At 49.9% G+C, this 22,349-nt stretch overlaps 2 protein-coding genes across 2 annotated transcripts; both read right to left on the reverse strand.

The window, feature by feature from the left end:
- Positions 1-1,283: 1,283 nt before the first annotated feature.
- Positions 1,284-6,310, reverse strand: NGRN (neugrin, neurite outgrowth associated; the record flags this gene model as incomplete). The annotated part of the gene is made up of 3 exons (XM_080691041.1): positions 1,284-1,893; positions 5,709-5,819; positions 6,150-6,310. 3 exons carry the CDS (start codon positions 6,308-6,310, stop codon positions 1,284-1,286), a joined length of 882 nt encoding a protein of 293 aa, XP_080547167.1.
- Positions 6,311-7,009: 699 nt separating this feature from the next.
- Positions 7,010-21,470, reverse strand: TTLL13 (tubulin tyrosine ligase like 13; the record flags this gene model as incomplete). The annotated part of the gene is made up of 14 exons (XM_080691016.1): positions 7,010-7,266; positions 7,642-7,960; positions 8,850-9,029; positions 9,320-9,500; positions 9,797-9,982; positions 10,764-10,948; positions 12,072-12,303; positions 12,609-12,694; positions 12,803-12,946; positions 13,262-13,418; positions 13,632-13,762; positions 19,218-19,336; positions 20,640-20,680; positions 21,211-21,470. 14 exons carry the CDS (start codon positions 21,468-21,470, stop codon positions 7,010-7,012), a joined length of 2,478 nt encoding a protein of 825 aa, XP_080547142.1.
- Positions 21,471-22,349: the final 879 nt, after the last annotated feature.

The raw sequence follows: 22,349 nt of genomic DNA on the forward strand, positions 1-22,349 counted from the left end.
ACCTGTGATCCCCCTCAGCCTCCAGAAGTACTGGGATACAAGCATGCGCCACCATGCCCGGCTGACTCAACTTCTTAAATAGTAAGGGGGAAATTTTAAGGATGAAACTACTGAATAAGACTTAAGGGACATCAACAAAATGTAACGATGCAATGTATGGATTTTATTTGAATACTAATTCAAGTAAACCAACAGTAAAAGGGGGAACCCAGGGGCATTCTACCTTTGAGCCACACCCTCAACCCTATTCCATGAACCACGATACTCCTGTCTCAGCCTCCCAAAAACCAGAATTACAAGCATGTGCCACCATGCCCAGCTTTTTTTTTCTTTTTAATAAAAATTTTTGTTGTATTGGGGATGAAACCTAGGGGCCTTCTACCTGTGGGCTACACCCTCAGACCTATTTTATCCTGAAACAGGGTCTAAGTTGCTGAGAACCTCACTAAGTGGTTGAGGCTGGCTTCAAACCTGTACCATGTTCCTCTCAGCCTCCCAAGTACTGGGATTACAAAGGTGCACCACCACACCCCCTTCTCCCCCAGCCTTTTTTTTTTTGCAGGTCTGGGGATGGAACCCAGGGACATTCGACCTCCGAGCTACACCCCCTGCCCTATTTTTTATTCTTTATTTTGAAACCAGGTCTCACTGAGTTGCAGAGGGCCTAAGTAGCTGAGGCTGTCCGCGAACCGCGATCCTCCAGTCTCAGCCTCCCAAATGCTGAGATTACAAGCGTGCGCCACCACGCCCGGCATTCCCCCAGCCTTTTCCATTCCATCCTTCTCCAAGACTCACAGAAGAACCTTCCCACCCCAGAGAACACCAAGCAACACAGACTACTACGTTTTTGTTTTTTTTTTTTACTTTTTTCACATAAGGAAAACAATTAAGCATTTCCACAACTGTTTTGTGTTCAGTGTGAGAAGGAAATGAGGTCAGAGGGAAAGTTCACTTCCTGCCAAACATATTATCACAGAAACACAACATACACAATACTTGTTTTCAACACAGAGTCCAAGCAACAAAGGAGCCCAGGGCTCGGAGGAGAGCTCTGTGCCTGTCAATGTAGCCTTGGGGCCTCGGCGAATACTGAAAATCCACATGGGTCAGACTGGGAGTGGTGCTCCAGAAGCCTGAATCTACCAAGCAGCTCTTTTTGCCCACATTTCAGGCTCATCTTCCTCCTATTTCAAATTGGCTAACTGATAATGCAGAAATCCTGGCAGCACCAAATGTATTTGCCTGGTTGATTCACGTGGCGTCTCCACAAGGCAGGCCTCAGCTCAAATTCTGTACAAAAAGTTGCCGTTGCTATCAAAGAACTCCCGCCCCCTCTGCACTACTTTGCTGCTGAAGTTCTGGTCACCTCGCTCGCCTGCCTTCAAATCTTCCATCTTCTTGTCACGTGGCCACGCGCTGCTCTCAGCTCCTCCAGTGCCTTGACAATCACTGGGGCGGTTCTGCAGCTCCCAACGAGGACCCAAGGCTGCACTGACAGGCACAGAGCTCTCCTTCTCCGAGCCCCGGACTCCTCTGTTCCTTCCCTTCTGTCTTCTCGGTGTATCTGTACTGGGAGTTTTTGACTCAATCACTTTCAAAGCGGTGCTGTGACTCTGAGCTTTGGATGAGGCTTTCTCCCCTGGCGTCAGCAAAGAGCCTGATACAGAGTGGTCTGCAGCAAGTGGCTTCGAGGTATCGTTAGAGCCCTGAAGCTGCTGGAGGGAGGGGGTTAGCCCAGCTTTCTTAAGGACTTTTTGATCCTGCTTTAGTTTCTGCTCCAAAGTAGGTACAAATTTACTTTTCAAAACCCTTAGGATCACATCGGTGCTTACATCAAAGCCTTCAGCCAATCTGGGAACTGACCAGGACTCTGCAAACTCCTTATGAAGATACCTATGGTGAAAAGAAACAGGTTTTCAAGTTGTGAAGATGTCTCCTACTGTAACAGTTACTTGATAATACTAATGATAAATAAGTAAAATAAGAGGGCTTGGAAAAACCACAAATGTGGTCCTTCTATTGTGCCACTTAAATAGCCAGTAGCTATTCTGTGTGTGAACAGCAACAACAGCACTTTGTCAGGTCACTTCAATTCACATCAACTGAAGGCCTGCCTCTGCGCGTTAGTTTCTAGGGATGCAGGAGGACTGACCTTTGCTTCCAAGAGCATGAAGTCTGGTGATGGATACACCAGACGATGGCACTATGCTAAACCTTACAACAGAAGATGCAGTGAGCCCAGCCAAGAGGAAGCCCCAAGGACAGGCGAGTACAAAATCTGCAGCCTGACCCGAGAAATGCTTCTGCAAGCCAGGCATGGTGGTACGTGCTTGTAATCCCAGTACTTTGGAAGCTGAGACAGGAGGATCACAGGTTTACGGCCAGCCTCAGCTACATAGTGAGGCACTTCACAGTGAGACCCTGTTTCAAAATAAAGAATAAAAAATGGGGTTGGGGTGTAGCTTAGAGGTAGAATGGCCCTGGGGTTCAATCCCCAGCACCACAAAAAAAAAAAAAAAAACCCACAAAACTTCTGCAGGTCCAAGCTAGAGCTGATTTGAAGTGATGAGAATGAGTTATAAGCTTGCAAAGAGGAGGACAAAGGAAAGATCAAAGACACCAACAGAGTGAGCAGCACATACAATGCAAAGAAGCACATCATGTTTGTCAGGAATAGTTCAACAGACAGGACAGGATAGGATCATGTCATGCTGAGGAGTCTGGAGTTTATTCTAAAGAAACAAGGAGGTTAAGCCAGGCATGGTGGCGCACGCTTGTAATCCCCGCGCTTGGGAGGCTGAGACAGGATGATCACACAGGTTTGAAGCCAACCTCAGCTACTTAGTGAGGCTCTCAGCAACTTAGTGAGACCCTGTTTCCAAATAAAATATAAAATGGGTCTGGGAGTATAGCCCGGAGGTAGAAAGCCTCTGGGTTCCACCCCCAGTACCACCAAAAAAAAAAAAAAAAAAAAAAAGGTTAGCCAGGCGTGGTGGCACACGCTTGTAATTCGCAGTTCGCGGACAGCCTCAGTTACTTAGTGAGGCCCTCTGCAACTTAGTGAGAACCTGTTTCAAAATAAAGAATTAAAAAAATAGGGCAGGGGGTGTAGCTCGGAGGTCGAATGCCCCTGGGTTCCATCCCCACACCCGCAAAAAAAAAAAAAGAAAAAAGGAAAATATCCCTTTCCAAATAAACATACAATCATACAATGTGTAGTTTGTACAGTAGCAAAAAAGTGATATGCCCCAAACCCATCTCAGCCCTGAAGGCTCGCCAACAGTGCTGCATGACTACAGTAGGCCTTTTACAAAGTGTTCTAAAAGTGTAAGAGTAAACCACACACAAGAGGTTACTTCAAGGTTAAAAAAAAATAGGTGGTACTGGTGATGGAGCCCAGACACATTCTACCCCTGAGCTACACCCCAGGTCTATTTTTTCTTTCTTTCTTTCTCTTTCTTTCTTTCTTTCTTTCTTTTTTTCTTTTCAGTACCTCTGACCTATATACCCAGCCCCCCCCACACTTTTTTTTTTGGCAGTACTGGGAATGGAACCCAGGGGCATTTTATCTCTGAGTTACACCCCCAGTCCTATTTTAGAATTCATTTAGAAACAGGGTCTCACTAAGTTGCTGAGTTTCACTAAATAACTGAAGCTGGCTTCAAACCTGTGTGATCCTCCAGTCTCAGCCTCCCAAGCGCTGGGATTACAAGTGTGCACCACCACACCTGGCTTAGTCTTTTTATTTTTGAAACAGGGCCTCACTGAGTTGTGAAGGGCCTAAGTAGTAGCTGAGGCTGTCTGCAAAATGCAATTGTCTCAGCCTCCCAAATGCTGGGATCACAAGCATGTTCCCACCATGCCCCAGACCTATTTTATTTTGAAACAGGGACTCATTAAGTTGCTGACAGCCTCACTAAGCCTCACTAAGTAGCTGAGGCTGGCCTCAAACCTGCACAATTCTCCTATCTCAGGATCCCATTAAATTGCAGAGGTCCTTACTGAGTAGCTGAGGCCAGTCACAAACCTTCAATCCTCCTGTCTTAGCCTCTCAAGTACTAGGTTTACAAAGGTGTGCTACCATGCCCAGCTAGTTTTCAAAATTTTATTGGTGCATTATAGTCTCACATCATGATATAGTTCACAGTGATAGTGACTGAGAATGGATTTTAAGAAGTGAAATGCAGGCCAGGCATGGTGCTGCACCCTTATAATTCTAGTACTTGGGAGACTGAGACAGGAGGATCGAGGGTCCGAGGCTAACCTTACTTAGGCCCTTCACAACTTAGTGAGACCCTGGTTTCTTTCTTTTTTTCTTTCTTTTCTGGGTCTGAAGATGGAACCCAGGGGCATTCGACATCCGAGCTATATACCTCCTGCCCTATTTTGTAATTTATCTTCAAACAGGGTCTCACCAAGTTGCGGAGGGTCTCACTAAGTTGCGGAGGGCCTCACTAAGTAGCTGAGGCTGTCTGCGAACCATGATCGTCTGGTCTCAGCCTCCTAAATGCTGGGATTACAAGCATGCGCCACCATGCCTGGCTTGAGACCCTGTTTCAAAAATAAAGAATTACGCCGGGCGTGGTGGCACACACTTGTAATCCCAGCACTTGGGAAGCCGAGACAGGAGGATCACGGTTCAAAGGACAGCCACAGTTACTACTTAGTGAGGCCCTTTGCAACTCAGTGAGACCCTGTTTCAAAATAAAGAATAAAAAATAGGGCAGGGGGTGTAGCTCTGAGGTCGAATGCCCCTGGGTTCCATCCCCAGTGCCTCCCCCTCCAAAAAAAATAAAAAGGGTTTGATGCCGAGTGTGGTGATGCACGCTTGTAATCCAGCATTCAGGAGGTGGAGACTGGAGGATTGAAGTTCATGCAGACAACCTCAGCTGCTTAGTGAGGCCCTGTGCAACTCGGTGGGACCCTGTTTCAAAAAAAAAAAAATAAAAATTAGCCAGGCGTGGTGCACGCTTGTAATCCCAGCATTTGGGAGGCTGAGGCCAGAGGATTGTGGTTCGCGGACAGCCTCAGCCACTTAGTGAGGCCCTCTGCAACTCAGTGAAACCCTGTTTCAAAATATAGAATAAAAAATAGGGCTGGGGGTATAGCTTGTAAGTAGAATGCCACTGGATTCCATCCCTGTACTGCAATACATAAACAAACAAACAACAACGTCAGGCCGGAGGTGTATCTCGGAGGTAGAATGCCCATAAGTTCAATCCCCAGTACTGCAAAAGAAAAATAAATAAATAAATAAATAAATAAATGGACTGGGCGTTTAACTCAGAGGTAGTTCCATCCACCTTTGGGTCCAAAAACATCTAACTTTAGTGACAAATTTAGAAAGTTCATTATATTACTGTATTTTCTGTTTGAAATTTCAATAGTAGACCCGGGCATGGTGGCACACGCTTGTAATCCCAGCTCTTGGGAGGCTGAACAGGAGGATCGCACAGGTTCAATGCCAGCCTCAGCTACTTAGTGAGGCTCTCAGCAACTTAGTAAGACCCTGTTTTCAAATAAAATATAAAATAGGTCTGGAGTGTAGCCCAGAGGTAGAAAGCCCCTGGGTTCCATCCCCAGTATCACAAAATAAATAAAAAAAATTTCAATAGAGAAGTAGACACAAAATGCCAAAAAAGCCAAACCCGTATTCTAGCCCCAGGATCCTTTGTCCCTCATCACAGAAGATGTATATAACGTCTTACCGGATCTGCTCCATCGCTTCCCTCGTCAGGGTTCTGGGCGGAGCACCTGGCGCCTCCATCTGCCTCCGAATTTTCTGGAATCGGATCGCGTTTTTCTGTCGTTTCAGGGTGCTGGGGGAGAGAACCATTGGCAGAAGCCATGCGTGGAAGCAAGACGGGTGTTTGAGGAGTCTCGGGCTAACTCACGCAGAGCCCAGGCCTATGTGTCAGTAAAGGCCACCGGGCCAGTCAGCCAGCTTAGGGATGCTCGGTCCACCGCCCCGAAAGTCTAACATCTAGAACAACAACTGCCCGTCAGCACGCCCAACTATCCAACCGGGTGATGAAATACGTCACTAGCGAAGGGACCTGTGGTGAAGAAGCTAGCGCCGCTGCCGAGGCGCGGCCGGGCGCCGGGGGCGGGGGCCGGCTTCAGGCCGCGGGCCGGGGAGGAGCCGGTACCTCTCCACCTCTTGCAGCTCACGCTCCTCCGGCTCCCAGTCGGAATCGGGGTCCGGCTCGCGGCCGACGGGGCCCGGGCCCGCCACGCCCCGGGTAGCGAACCCACGAGAGACAGCGGCGCGAACGCGGCTGCACAGCAAGAGGTTCAGGGTAACCGCCATGGCGACGTTAACAATTTTTTTTCAGCCCACTGCGAACCGCACCGGAAGCGGAAGGGGCGGGACGAGCGAAAGGGGGCCAACCGGAAGCGGGTGGCGAGTGGGCGGGGCCTCGGCTGCCCCGCCGCCTGCCCTATCCAGCTGAAATTGTTAGGGCTTCCCCGAAACGCAAGGGCAGTAATGAAGTGTCGGACGATCCTGGAAAACGACATAAACTTTAATAAAATGACGGATCAATAGCCGTGAGCCGCCCCTCTGTCCCAGGTCTGCTCGTCTCCGCCACCGTACAGGGAAGCGCGTCCCTTCCACAGTCTTCTGACAGCGACGGCCCGGGGCCTTTGGCGCTCGGCTCCGAGGGGAAAGGGCCTCCCTGTCGCCGGGGTGACCTCCAGCCCCCGGCTGAGCCCAGGGTCCAGACCCATCACCTACGGCTAAACCCAGCCCAAGGTTTGAGGAGCAGAGATGAGCATTTGGCCGACCGCGGCTCTTCATCTTTACCGATCCCAAAAGAATCTTAGGGTGTTGAGGAATTCTTGGTGTCTGTGTGTTTTGCCTTTTGCAAACAGGGTTCCTGACCCGGGCTTTCCAAACTGGAATTTGGTGGCGGTCTTTCATGTAGCAAAGATTGAAAGCCCTTTGTTCCTGTGGAAACCCGAGGGGGTTCTTCAGGAGAGGTTGAGTACGGGACTAAGCTCCTGCTTTTTACCTGTGCTGGCTGACGTTGAGGAGTGTATTGGAACGCTGCAGAATAGGTGCAGAGGTAGGGCAGAGGGTACGGTCCCCCGTCTTGGCAGCCCTGTTTTCAGAGTTTACCATGGAAGGCAAGGTGCATTCGGTCCAAGAGTCACTCTCCACTCTTTCCGGCTGCAGAAGATAGCCCTGCTTTGGGGTTAAAGTGGATGGCACTGATCCTGTCAGGGCTCGGTTGATGGCTTCTAGCCTTCTGCTGGCTTGGCCTTCTGCAGTGGAAACATGGGTCCCCCTGAGTTGGGACACACAGAAGAGACTGGCTCTCTGCTTTCCCAACTATGGCCCCGTTACCAACACAGGAATGGCTCCCCATGCTTTCCTCCAGTATCTTTACAACACTGTATTGTAATGGTATGTTTACTTGCCCATTTCCTTGCTCCCTTTGTTGAGGGCCAGGACTGTATTTCTGCCATTTATATCACCAGGATCTAGTACATAAAGGGAGGTAAATAAATGGGCCCACCACCTCCCCATTCCTATAGAACTAGAAGTACCATGTTATATTTAGGGAGCGTCCCAGGTGGAATATTTGCTATGGGGATGCATGCAGGTCATAGTAACTTCAGCTAGTTTTGTATACTTACGGCTAGTGAGCCTGACTCTAGCACTGGAAAAATAGTGCCTCCCATATTTCTTCATTGACAATGAACAGGGGGGCATGGCTGCTGGATCTCCTATCCAACTGAGGTTCTTGGGCTGCAGATGGTGCCGGGAATTAGGTGGAATTTCAGCATGCATGCTTGGCAGTGGCTCTAAGATCCTGGGAATCAGTTCATGGGGCCGCAGTGGTTGCAGGAAATGAGGATGGACCTGCTCTGAGGTGGCCCTTCTCAGGAGCACCAATGGGACCAGACTCACAGATTGCTGCTGTTGATTGCCCAGCCCGTCCTGGTGAAATCTAGGCTAGAGGAGAAGATCAGCTCCTTACCACAGTTCTTGTGAGGTAGGATGAAGTGTTGGAAGAAATAGGTAACTGACACGTCTCTCCCTCTCCGTGTGTGTGTGTGTGTGCGTGTGTGTGTGTGTCTGTCTGTCTGTCTGTCTCTCTCTCTCTCTCTCTCTCTCTCTCTCTCTTTTCCAGGTCTGGGGATGGAACCCACGGACATTTAACCTCCGAGCTATACCCCCTGCCCTATTTCTTATTCTTTATTTTGAAACCGGGTCTCACTGAGTTGCAGAGGGCCTCACTAAGTAGCCAAGGCTGTCCGCAAACCGCGATCCTCCGGGTCTCAGCCTCCCGAATGCTGGGATTACAAGCGTGCGCCACCACGCCCGGCTGACAAATCTCTTGTAGGCCATAGCCACTAACTAACCAGTTAGTCCTTTTGGATTCAGCAAATACAGAGGGCCCAACAGATTTGCTACTAGCCCAGGGAATAGCAAGTGCAGCAGCTGTTTTGTTGGACCAACTGTTTACTTATCTCCTGTTAGAGCCAGGACACTGGTGGTGGTAGGGAAAAGATTACACAAACCACTAAAGGCGGTGGTGGCCTTGTTATTTGTCAGTCATGAGTTTGGGGTTACTCTGAAAAGGGACTATAGAGAGCAAGTCTCTTGTAATTGAGGAATTGGGAGCTGTGCTTTGCTGGATGTCAAGACCCAAAACAAGGGAGCTGGGGAACAGGTGCAAAAAGAACCAACAAACCCTTCCCCAAGGCCTATTGTACTCAGCTTTCCCAGGTTCCACTGAGCAATATCATCACTTAAGCCTCCTTTGGTGTGACCACCACCATGTGCTGGTATAATGGCCCATTTCCCCCTGTTTTGCAGAAGGCTTTGTAATGACCCTCACCCGATACTCATGAAGTTTTTTCTGGCCCCTATGGCTGGCGTGCAGCATTCGGGTCAGCTGCTCTACAATACCCAGGCTTCGGATGAGATTTTCCCTTTGTAGTAGAGCCTTCATTCGCTCTAGCTCCTCCTCTTCCACAATTTCTTGAGGCTGCATAGTGTCCACGCATACTGGTAGCAGCTACAAAGTACACAAGAGATAACTGCAGTATCTCCAAGGACAAGTCCCAGCTCTCAGGGAGGATGGCTGCAGGACTCCTGCCCACTCTACCTCCTCCCTGCCCCACCCTCTTGTAATGTTCTCCTTGCTGTCTGTTCTCTCACCTCCTGCTCCAAAAGGTCAGATTCAACTTACTGATTAGGAACTCATCTCTCTTGGGCAAGGGGAGGAGAGGACAGCAGAGATGCCCTTCTCTAGTTGTCCCAACCCATTTTCCTGCAGAAAGATAAGAGTCACAAAACCCCTGACACCTCTTTCTCCTTGTTCCGGTTCTTGTAAGCCAAGTGGGTGGAAAGGCCCCGGGGCCATGCCCTGGGTCGGCTCTTCTCCCCAGCTGATTCACCCAGGTTGTGGTCCTTATTCTCCTTTCGCTTCTTGGTTCCTGAGTTCTCCTGCTGTTCCTGCTTCAGGCGGATCTCTTCCAGTTGCTGCCTGACAAGAAACAACAGTTTCAGACACTGGAGAGTATGTGTTGGAGAAGAAGGAAGCGTGAGAGAAAATGGGGATGGACAAAAAGCAAGAAGTCATGATCTGTTCTTGGAACCCATGGAAACCGAATGAGGAGGAAGATGAGAAACCTACTGAATGGAAAGAGTCATTGAGACTCATAGAATTTATAGGTCCACTCCTCTTTCCTCCAGTGTTTGGCTTCCTCTCCTGCTGGGGAGCAACTGGGCTTCAGGATTTCCCCCACTCACATGTAAAGAGAAGAATGCAGGGAGAAGTACCTGGCACACTCCTCTCTGGCCTTGGAAGCGGCAGTCTCCTGGAAGAGGGAGCCATTGTGTTTGAAGAAGGGTGCATACTTCCCTGTGTCGGGCCCAGGGTAAATCCGCCGATAGCCCCCCCGGTGGGAGTCCTCATATCGTTCCTGGTCCTGCATGGCTGCGTGAGAGGACTCAATCTGTTCTTTCCTGTGGAAAACGAGCTCAGGGGAGTCAAAGGAGGGCTTTGAGAATGTTCAGTAGGGAAAGGAATCCCCAATTCTGCAAATAAATAAAATCAGCTAATCAAACCACCTAAATCTCTTCATGTGCTATAAAAAATGGCTCTAAAACACACTGATATCTGGGTGTGGTGGTGTGGACCTCTAATCCCAGTACTTAGGAGGCTGAGACAGGAGGTTTGTAAGTTCGTGGCCAGCCCCAGAAACTTAGCAAGAATCTATTTTTTTGTTTTGTTTTTGTTTCTTTTTGATATGGGGATTGAACCCAGAGCTACACCCCCTCAGACCTATTTTTTATTTTTTGTTTGAAATACTGGATTGAAGAGACTCTTGCTATTTGCTGAGGTTGTCTTCAAACCTGTGATCCGCCTGTCTCAGCCTCCCAAGTATTAGGAGTATGACAGACATGTGCCACCTATCCTGGCTAAAATGTTTTGTTTCTTTGTTTGTTTTTGGTGGTACTAGGGTTCCTGGAAGCCCTTCTACCTCTGGGCTACACTCCCAGACCTATTATTATACTTTCTTATTTGGAAAGAGGGTCTCTTAAGCCAGCGCAGCTGGCTTCGAACCTGCGCGATCCTCCTGTCTCCGCCTCCCAAGCGCGGGGATTACAAGCGTGCGCCACCACGCCCGGCTAAAATTTTTTTTAATAGTTCATTGTCCCCATTGACCATCTCCTTCTAGAAGACTTTTACTCTCAGGAAAGTAACAAGGTATACAACTAAATACATGTCAGATACCTCAGGCACTTGGCCTCTCGTTGCTGTTGGTGGCACTGGAAAAGCCTCTCCTTGACTCGCCGCTTCTCCTCCTCCAGCACCTTCCTTTTGTCACAGCCCCGGAGGTTGACAAGGGTCATAGCATCACAGAGAAGCGCGTCCTTCACCTCTCGGTCAAGGCGGGAGTCCGTGGTGAAGCTCGGAGAGTGATTTACCTGCCAGGAGGAGTTAGCATCACCCTTCTTAGAGCATCTGAGCAGGTGGGGGTCTCTTGCTAAGGTCCTGAGTGAACTTAGTGTGTCGGGGAGACACCTCCTCCTCTGGTCACAGCCAAAGAGCTACATGCTCTGGCTTCCAAGGTCACAGCGTTCTGCATAGAGATCCACCCAGTGCAAAGCCAGGTGAGAACAAATCAGACAGCTCTACAGATATGGCTGCTTTTTTTTTTTTTTTTTTAATTGGTACTGGGGAGTGAACCCAGGGCATTGTGCCTCTGAGTTAAACCCCAGCCCTTTTTTATTTTGAAATGGGGGTCTCAACTTAAGTTGCTGAGGGTTTCACACCCAGCTCAAATTTTTAAAAAATATAATGGAGTATAGCTCGGGAGTAGAATGACTCTGGGTTCAATCCCCAGCACCGGCAGCCAGGCGTGGTGGTGCACACTTTTAATCCCAGCATTTGAGAAGCTGAGAGAGGAGGATCTCAGTTCACAGACAGCCTCTGCTACTTAGTAAGACCCTATATCAAAATAAGGGATAAAAAAATAGGGCTAGGGGTATAACTTGAAGGTAGAATGCCCCTGGGTTCCATCCCCAGTTCTGGGGGGGAAAAAATCCCCAGTACTGGGAAAAAAAATAAAAACAAAAAAACACAAGTCACCAAAGTTTGACCAAAAGGGCAAAAGCAAGCCAAAAGCAAGCCAAAAGGGTGGAGTAGAGATCTTGTGCCTTCTGTTGGTTCTCAGCCACACTCGGGCTCCATGTCCCCCATTCATTCTCTCCCTCTCTCTCTCTCTCTCTCTCTCTCTCTCTCTCTCTCTTTTTTTTTTTTTTTTTGGTGGTACTGGAGGTGGAACCCAGAGGCTTTCTACCTCCAGGCATACTCCCAAGGTCTCACTAAGTTGCTAAGAGCCTCACTCAGTAGCTGAAGCTGGCTTCGAACCTGTGCCATCCTCTTGTCTCAGCCTCCCAAGCACGGGGATTACAAGCGTGCGCCACCACGCCCGGCTCTCCATGTCCCCCTATTCTCCATTCCGCCACCCAAGTCCATCTGTCCCACATGTCCAATTTAGTAAAGCTTCTGGATGTTGGTCTTGCAAAGCCCAGGAGAGAAACTTACCTCCAGCAGCCAGGGCTTTAGCTTGTGGTCCAGCAAGACATCAAAACCCAGGATCTCAAAACAGGCACATATACCACTACTTAGATATTGGGGGAAACAGGTCCGGTAGTTGTGGCGAAGAACAGAGTGGGCCGAGATGATGGTTTTGATGATGATGTCTTCGATGTCCCCCCACAATTCTCTGGGGTCGTAGCTGTGTTCTTGCAGCCAGGTATTGAGGGTGGACAGCTTCCTGTGAGGCCCAGTGCTCAGAGGAAGACCCATTTTTATGCCAGCAGGCCCAGCTGTAGGCAGGAGGCTCCCTGATATGGACCCTAATTTGAAGCCTGCACCCCTGTGCTAGAGCTGGGATTAGCTATTGGAGGGGTTTGGGGGCTTCACTAGAGCTCGGGCACAGGACTCGGGTCTATACAGGTAGACTTTTCCTAAGAAATCACTTTCCCCCCAAGACTCAGCTAGGTTTCATGGGCTCTTGAGACTGTGGGGATAAGGAGCAGAGGATGCAGGGGAAAAAAACCAAAAAACAGTGGGGAATACCTCTTACTGCCCACAGCATCGTCGCGCACAAAATTCTCATTGTGTTTGTTGATAGCGTAGTTGGTCAGGTGCATGCAGACATCCTCCTGGGGATGGAGCAGCCCTGGGCTCAGACTGCTTCCATGCAGCCCTCTCTCCCCAGAACCTCAGCACTCGTGGCAGAGGAAGAAAAGAGGGTGCCGCCTGCCCCTCACCAGGTTGTTGTGGCTGGGCTCCACGTAGGGCATGGTGGCAAAGCGGGCCAGGCCCTCCTCATACATGAAGATCCGAAGTGGGTCACAAGACGTGATCAGGACGTAGATTCGCATGTCAAATTTGAAGCCGTCGATGAGGAAGGGCTGAGATGCAAACCCAGGGGGAATAATGAGCTTTCCTAGTGCTTAGTGTGTATCACACACTGTTGTAACTGCTTCAAATGCATAAGGACCTGTTTCATTCTCACAAGCAACACAAAAGGATTTCCTGGTACTCTTCCTATTTTATCAATGTGGAAACAGATAAAGAAAAGGTTAAGAAGCCTGCCCAGGAAGACATATGTAAGACGTGGAGAAGCTGAAGTTCAAACTTGGGCAGGCTGGCTCTGAGCCCCCTGGCTGTGGGAGGGCGGAGGTACGCTGGGGTGGGGTGGGCTGTGGTCCCAGGGCCTCCTTCACCTTGGAGATGTACTGCTGGCAGATCATGTGCTCTCCTGGCTTGATCTCCCGGGGGTTTCGGGTGATGAAGATGCCACGTCCCTGACAGCCGCTGTCTGGCTTGCAGATATAAGTACGGGGCTTCCGCTGACGACCGTAGGTCTGGAAGTCCCCATAGCTAAGGCAGAGAAGGGCTGGTCAGAAGGTCCCCGTGCATCAAGCCACCCAGGGCCCCAACATCATCTAGTCCCGAAGCACTCAATCTCAGACCCACTTTTTTTCTTAGACCAGCTGAAACTGTCGTGGCTTACTCCCAGCCCTGAGACATGAGACATGCTGAAGGCACTGGAAGGGCGGCCCCTTTCCTGCCTAGGAAGCCAGGCTCACTTACTCCGCAGGGAGGCACCAGGTGCGGGGGAAGATGTTGTACTCAGTGGGGTAGAGTTTCTGCATGCGGTTGAGGTTCCGAGCCAGCAGATCCTTGCGGCAGATTTCTGTCATGCCGGGGAAGTGGTTGATTTTCTGAAACAGAACCAGTTGGTTAAACCACCACCCAGAGTGAATGAGGGTTCCCTGGGCCTGAGCGTCCCAGGAAGCAGTGTGGGGGAAAGAAGTGGAGGTGAGTGTTGTACCCAGTACCACAAGGGTGAAAACAGGAAGATTCCCTAACAGGAGAGAAATCCTCTCAGGGCTTCTGCCTCCTGCATCTCCACCCCAAGCTTTGGAAATGAAGGACAGTGGGAATAGGGTATACTAGCCAGGGCTCCTAACGTGCCTCAGACCACCAGGGCTAATTGTGTAGAGTAATGATGCATGAAAGCACAAAGGAATAATAAAACAGCTGGGCGTGGTGGCGCACGCTTGTAATCCCCCCCACACTTGGGAGGCGAAGACAAGAGGATTGTGCAGGTTTGAAGCCAGCCACGCTGGCTTAAGAGATCCTGTTTCCAAATAAAAAGTATAAAATAGGCCTGGGAGTGTAGCCTGGAGGTAGAAGGGTTTCCAGGAACCCGAGTACCACCAAAAATAAAAAAGAATAATAAAACATATCTTGCAGGTTTGCAGCCAACCTCAGCCTCTTAGTGAGGCCCTCTGCAAGTTAGTGAGACCCTGTTTCAAAATAAAAAATAGGAGAGCTGGGCATGGTGGTGTATGCTTGTAATCCCCACGCTTGGGAGGCTGAGACAGGAGGATCACACAGGTTTGAAGCCAGCCTCAGCTATTTAGTGAGGCTTCCAGCAACTTAATGAGACCCTGTTTCCAAATAAAGTATAAAATAGGTCTGAGAGTATAGCCCGGAGGTAGAAAAACCCTGGGTTCCACCCCCAGTACCAAAAAAAAAAAAAGAGGAAAAAAAGGAAACTAAGCCGGGTGTGGTGCCACATGCTTGTAATCCCAGCATTTGAGAGGCTGAGACAGAAGGAGTGAGGTTCACAGACAGCCTCAACTACTTAGCGAGATGCTCTACAATGTAGTGAGACCCTATTTCACGATAAAGAATAAAAAATAGGGCTAGGGGTTTAGCTCAGAGGTAGAATGCCCCTGGGTTCCATCCCCAGTACCTAAAAAAAAAAAAAAAAAAAAAGGAAACTAAGAATGGGTGCAGGAATGCACGCCATGCACACAGAGACGACCTGGCCCTGCTCTGGAGCCTGCCGGAAGCCCCTGGTTCCTGTCCTACAGAGGGGGCAGCATCCTCACAGCGAGTGCCTTCTCACCAGCCTTCTCAGTCACTAGCTGTTTGAACTTAGTATTTCCAAGTCTTGGTTTCCTCCTTTTAACAAAGACATATCTGCTACTCAGGGATTTTTTTTTTTTTTTTTGCAGTACTGGGGGTGAGCCCGGGGCATTCTACCTCCAAGCTATACCCCCAGCCCTATTCTTTATTATTTATTTATTTATTTATTTATTGCGGTACTGGGGATGGAACCCAAGGGTATTCTATCTCCTAGCTACACTCCTAGCCCTATTTTTTAGTCTTTTATTTTTGAAACAGTGTCACTGAGTTGCAAAGGGCCTTGCTAAGTAGCTGAGGCTGTCTGCCAACCACAATCCTCTGGTGATTGCCTCCCAAATGCTGCGATTACAAAAGTGCACCACCACGCCCAGCTTTATTCTTTATTTTGAAACAGGGTCTCACTGAGTTGCAAAGGGCCTCACTAAGAAGTAGCTGAGGCTGTCCTTGGACCCCAATCCTCCTGTCTCAGCCTCCCAAATGCTTGGATTACAAGCCTGTGCCACCACGCCTGGCTTTTATATTTATTTATTTTATTATTTATTTATTTATTTATTTTGCAGGTCTGGGGATGGAACCCAGAGGCATTTGACCTCTGAGCTACACACCCTGCCCAATTTTTTATTCTTTTATTTATTTATTTGGTGGTACTGGGGTTCCTGGAAGCCCTTCTACCTCCAGGCTATATTCTCAAATCTATTTTAAACTTTTTTATTTTTGGAAACAGGGTCTCTTAAGCCAGTGCACTGGCTTCGAACCTGCGTGATCCTCCAATCTCCACGCCTCCCAAGCACGGGGATTACAAACGTGCGCCACCATGCCTGGCTTATTCTTTATTTTGAAACAGGGTCTCACTAACTTGCAGAGGGCCTCACTAAGTAGCTGAGACTGGCTGGGAATCTGCAATCCTCCAGTCTCAACCTCCCAAGCTGGAATTACAAGTGTGCGCCACCACGCCCAGCTCCTCAGGGATGTTTTTAAGAATTTAATAACAACATACAAGCACGTAAGGCAGCCTGTGACAGATACACAGGGCACCTTCAATAAAAGCTATTAGTTGTAGTCATCCTCATCTGGCAACAGCCCCCTGGATGCCTCCTTCTTCAAACCTCCTGAGCACATCTAGCACCTCCTCTGTTTTGGGCTTGTCTCTTAAGACTAGGACAGATTACAATTTCTTCAACATCTTCCTTGGCTTCTTCTAAAAATAAGCCTAAATCCCCATTTTTCCCCCCGTACTAAGGATCTAACCTAGGCAGCTACTCTCACTGAGTTACATTCCCAGCCCTTTTTATTTTATTTTATTTTGACAGGGTCTCACTAAGTTGCCCAGGCTTGCCTTGAACTTGGGATCCTTTTGCTTCAGCCTCCCAAGTAGCTGGGATTACCAGTATGTGCCACTGCACCCAACCAGCCTTTTATTTTATTTTTTAATATATTTTTATTGGTGCATTGTAGTCAAACATCACTATGGAATACATGACTTGTGAGGATATCCAAGTACACATCATCCAATTAGCCTTTATCCAATCCCCATCCCACACCTTCCCCTCCCTCAATCCCATGCTTGATTTAGTGATTAACTTTGATATATTTGTTTACATATATCATGTGTTTTAAAGAAATTCCATCTTCCCCCATCTCATCCCCTCTGATTGGTCACCTTAATTGCTCCTCCACAGGGTCCTTTCTTCCAGTAGATTTCCTCCTATTATCTCTTTCTTCCTAGTTTTTGCATATTAGGGAAAGCATCTGATTTTTTATTTTCTCTGATATTTCTCTGTGTATGCCGCATTGCAAGTTCTGATCTCATTCTTGAAGGCCCCGGCACCAGCCTGGCCACCCTGCAGACTCTGATCCCGGCCTTGCTGACTCCAGCAATGGCCTTGCCTCATGGCAGGCTCTGATCCCAGCCTCGGAGGCCCAAGCACTGGCCTTGTCTTAAGGCAAGCTCCTATCCCTGCCTCACTGGCTCCAGCTACGGTCTCACCGCATGCCAGGCACCAATCCCGGCCTTGCTGACCCTAGCACCGGCCTCACCACATGGCAGGCTTCAATCCCGGCACCAGCCTTGCCTCACGGCAGGATCTGATCCCGGCCTCGCTGGCCCCAGCACTGGCCTCACCCCTCAACAGGCTTCGATCCCAGCCTTGGAGGCCCAAGCACCGGCCTTGCCTCATGACAGGCTCTGATCCAGGCCTCGCTGGCCCGGTGCTGGCCTCACCCCTCCGCAGGCTCTGATCCCGGCCTCGGAGGCCCCAACACCGGCCTTGCCTCATGGCAGGCTCTGATCACGGCCTCGCTGGCCCTGGCACTGGCTTCATCCCTCTGCAGGCTCTGATCCTGGCCTCGGAGGTCCAAGCATGGCATTGCCTCACGGCAGGCTTCGATCCCAGCCTCACTAGGCCCGACAGTGGCCTCACCCCTCGGCAGGCTCCGATCCTGGCCTCGGAGGCCCCAGCACCGGCCTTGCCTCACGGCAGGCTCCAATCCCAGCCTTGGAGGCCCAAGCATCAGCCTTGCCTCATGACAGGCTCTGATCCCGGCCTCACTGGCCCTGGCACCAACCTCACCCCTTGGAAGGCTCCGATCCCGGCCTCGGAGGCCCCAGCACCGGCCTTGCCTCATGGCAGGCTCCAATCCCAGCCTCGCTGGCCCCAGCACTGGCCTCACCCCTCGGCAGGCTCTGATCCTGGCCTCAGAGGCCCCAATACCGCCTTTGCCTCATGGCAGGCTCCGACCGGCCTCAGAGGCCCAAGCACTGGCCTTGCCTCATGGCAGGCTCCAATCCCAGCCTTGTTGGCCCCAGCACCGGCCTTACCCCTTGGCAGGCTTCGATCCCGGCCTAGAGGCCCCAGCACAGCCTTGCCTCATGGCAGGCTCTGATCCTGGCCTCACTAGCCCCAGTACTGGCCTGACCCCTCATCAGGCTCCAATCCCAGCCTCGGAGGACCCAACACCAGCCTTGCCTCACTGCAGGCTCTGATCCTGGCGTCATTGGCCCTAGCACCGGTCTCACCCCTTGGCAGGCTCTGATCCCGGCCTTGGAGGCCCAAGCACCAGCATTGCCTCACAGTAGGCTCTGATCCCAGCCTCACATCCAGACCCTTTTATTATTTATTTATTTATTTATTTATTTATTTATTTATTTATTTTTGCTGGTACTAGAGGTAGAACCCAGAGGCTTTCTATCTCCGGGCTATACTCCCAGATCTTTTTTTTATATTTTATTTGGAAACAGGGTCTTGCTAAGTTGCTGAAAGCCTCACTAAGTAGCTGAAGCTGGCTTCGAACCTGTATGATCCTCCTGTCTCAGCCTCCCAAGCTCGGGGATTACAAGCGTGCACCACCACGCCCAGCTGCCAGACCCTTTTAAATTATAGTAACTATTGCACAATGATGGTTCAGTTGATAATATACCACATACATAATGGTGGTCCTATAAGATTATGTTACCTGGTGATATAATAACCATTTTATTCTATGTGCATTTACTTATGAAGTTTGCACAGTGATGAAACATATCCCTGTCATTAAGTGGTGCATGACTTATTTATATTGCTAAATATATAATAAAAAATACCACAAGATAGTAACATTCTTCCCCAGGACCTGGCCCTCTTTCCTGACTTTCTTGCTACCAGGCAGAACTCCACACTCTTTTTTTTTTTTTTTTTTTTTTTTTTTTGCGTGTCTGGGGATAGAACCCAGGGACATTTGACCTCCAAGCTACATCCCCTGGCCTATTTTTGAAACAGGGTCTCACTAAGTTGCAGAGGGCCTCACTAAGTAGCTGAGGCTGTCCGCGAATCGCTATCTTTTGGTCTCAGCCTCCCAAATGCTGGGATTACAAGCATATGTCATCACACCCAGCTTCCCACACTATCTCTTAATAGATGTGGGATGCTAAACCAAACTGCTTAGGTGCCTGGACCATTCACCTGGCCCTGCTGTGAGTTCTGAAGCACCTTCTAGTCTTCCCCCTGAGATGGGCTCACCTGACCTGAAAGAGGCAGGCTACACAGATGCTACCAGGCAGAGCAGATGTGATATGATGTACCTACTGGAAACTTCTTTCAGATAACAGAAGCTCCAGAGAGGTAAGAAGAGATATTTCCATGGAGCAAAGACCTTGGCTTGGCCTTTCTTGCCTGCTCAAGGGTACAGCCACAGAGTGGCAGTCTCAGGTGCCTGGGGGGGAATTGCAGTGGTCATTCCGAGTGTAGGTCAGGACCTTGGTACCTGAAACCTCTTCATGTCCATGACTCGTTCCAGTGAGACAGAGCAGTCTGTCCAGTACACAGTCCACTCCTCATCTTCCCCCACCTCCTTCAGGCCACACACTTGGGCTGCCCGCCGCACTGTAGAGACAGAGGCAGGGGGCAGGGTTGGTGGCCTGGGGAACCAGCTGATTGCTGCAACTCTAGCTGGGTAAGGAGAGGATCGGACTGAAGGGCAGGTTGAGAGGGGAGGGGTGCTTATGTCAGCCCTGTATCTTAGTTACCACAGAAGGCAATTCCAAGCTGATGAGGCTGTGAGGGCCCTTCCCAAGTATGCAGCTGAGAAAGCCAGAGCCTGGCCCCATGCTCCTGGCAGTTCTCTCTCAATCAGGACAGTTTCTGCAGAGTTGACCCTAGGTGGGGACCACATTGGCACCTGACACTCTGGATGGTCCCTTGCCTGGATCTCAGCGGGGAGAAGGGGAAAGGAGAAGACTGACCCAGCTGGGTTGTTTTTTTTTTTTAATTGCGGAAGCCCCTTCAAAGCTTCCTTGAAAAAAAACTGTGGGGTTTTTTTTTGGGGGGGGTTGGTTTTGTTTTTTATTTTGCAGTGCTGGGGATTGAATACAGGGCCTTGACATTTGAGTGTGTTAAGCAAGTGGTCTACCAGTGAGTTACACACCAGTCCCCCAAAATGTGTTTTTCTTGTTGTTGGTGGAGGTAGTGGTGGTGGTTTTTTGTTTGTTTGTTTTTGGTATTGGAAATTGAACCCAGGGGGATTCTACCTCTGAACCACACCCCCAGCCCTATTTCATTTTTATTTTGAAACAGGGTTTTGCTACGTTGATGAGAGTCTCACTACTTGTTGAGGCTTGTCCTCAAAACTGCAATCCTCCTGTCTCAGTCTCCCAAGTACTGGGATTATAGGTGTGCACCACCAAACTCAGGTTAAAAAAAATTAACTTCAACTCTGCTAAAATCTGGGAAGGGTAGGGGCAATGATGATTCTCAGTCTTTTTTCTTTCTTCTTTTCTTCTTTCTTTCCTCCCATCATTCCTTCTTTCTTTCATACTGAGGGTTGAACCCAGAGGCATTCTACCTCCAAGCTACACCCCCAGCCCTATCTTTTAAAACTATGACACAGATTTCACTAGTTGCTAAGGCTGACCTTGAACCTGTGATCCTATCTCAGCTTGCGCCACTGTGCCCAGCTGCCTTTTTTGTTTTTAGCTAACTGGAGACACTGTCCTACCACTGGGCCCAATTGGAAGAACAATATCTCAATTGCAAGTATCTGAGCCAGGGCACATGTAGGAACCTCAATATAGGTTCTAGGTCAGTATGGCCAGATCCAGGAGCTGGGAGTCTGACTGGAGCTTCATCCTTAAAGAAAGAAGGACATCCCTCTTATGCAGTTGGTGTGAATGCGGAGCCAGACGCTTACCACTCTCATACTTGCAGTTGCTCAGGTTGATAGCCAGGGGTCTGGAATGGAGGAATAGAGGAAATCAGGCATTGGGAAGGAAGCACAGATCCTGGGCTGCCAGATGGAAAGATACCCGACAAATTCAAAACAGTTCATTTAGCTCGGCGTGGTGGTGCACGCTTATAATCCCAGTACTTGGAAGGCTGAGACAGGAGGGTCATACAGGTTCGAAGCCAGCCTCAGCTACTTAGTGAGGCTCTCAGCAACTTAGTGAGACCCTGTTTCTAAATAGGTCCGGAGCACAGCCCAGAGGTAGAGACTCCTGGGTTCCATCCCCAGGGACACCCCCCCCAAAAAAAAATAGTTCATTTGTTTTAGAAGCTACTGAAGTAAACACCAGGGTGCTATAAACATATTGATATTTCAAACGGGGCCAGCTTAAATATTTCTGAATTTTTTGTTCTACCAAGAGGTTAATGAGACTCCAGCCTTTTCTCTCCTCTTCCAAAGGTTAAAGAGCTTAGATTCCAGTCTCCCAAATGCTGAAAGGAGGGCAGGGGGTGACTCTCTGGAGTCGGGGAAAGGTTACCTGCGTTTTCTCCTTCTCTTTCTCTTCACAACTTCTAAGTCATCTGCTTCCATCGGGGCTATGGTTTTCTTTGGAATTTTCTTGGCTACAATGGATAAGGGCACCCCATTCTCAAATGCTTTATGGTCATCCTTGGAGAGTGTCTGCTGTGAAGGGTTAGAAGGGGTGGTGTCTTCCTCTTTAACACACTCCTCCTCAGATTCCTCTTCCTCCACAGAGTCTTCCTCAGATTCACTGGCCTTACAAGCATTCAGCTCCATTCTCTTAGATTCTAAGGGGGAAGGGGATTACATATATATCAAACTTTCTTCCAGGACAGGGAGGCCTGCAGAAATCCACCCAAAGGCCCTTCCTGTGGTTATAAAGAAATGGTGCTACCCCTTCCAAGCAGAACAATTCCCCTGCACAACGGGATGCTGGCAAGTGGGAAGGAGGATTGCCATGGAGATATGGGTTCCTTGACTACAAGTCCCACCATCGGGGTGACACTGGATCATAGGACATATTGCGGTGCACGTAGATGGACAGAGCTGGCAGGGGCATCCCCAAGGCGCATGTGTTCCTGGTGGGAAGGGGGGTGGCTGGGAGAGCTGGTGGGATCTTGGCTTTACAATAATTCTGCAGATCCAAGGTGCTCTAGGCCAGCCTTTCCCTGTCCCAAGACTCAGTTCCTCCGCGTGTACACACTGGGGCCAGGCACCCGGTGGCTAAGACCCCTTGGGCTCTGGCTGCACGGGAGCCCATGGCGGGCAGTGCCCACCCGAGGTTCAGAGGAGAGCAGAGGGACTGCTGGGGCTGCCCTAGCAGCTGGGGGCCGGTCCCGGCTGGTAGCTCATGGCCGCCCTCCGCCCGCTTCCGGGACCGCCTCTCGTTCCACAAGGCTGTCTGTCCCCCGGGTCGCGAGGGGGAGCCCGCTCCCCCTCCCCCGGGGTCAACTCCTGGCTGCGAGAACCCGACGGCGGCGGCGGCTGTCGGCTCGCTGAGGGAGGCGCCGCCGCCGCCGTCGCCATGGATACGAGGGCGGCTCCGTGAGCTCAGCGTTCGGGGCGTGGTCTTCAGGCCACGCCCACTGGTCCAGCCCCAGGTCGCTCTGTTCTACTTAGCTACTTCTTTCTATAGGGTATTTTCTTTCTTTCTTT

This window comes from Muscardinus avellanarius (assembly GCF_963383645.1).
Source record: "Muscardinus avellanarius genome assembly, chromosome: 3".
In the NCBI taxonomy this organism is placed as follows: Eukaryota; Metazoa; Chordata; class Mammalia; order Rodentia; family Gliridae; genus Muscardinus; species Muscardinus avellanarius.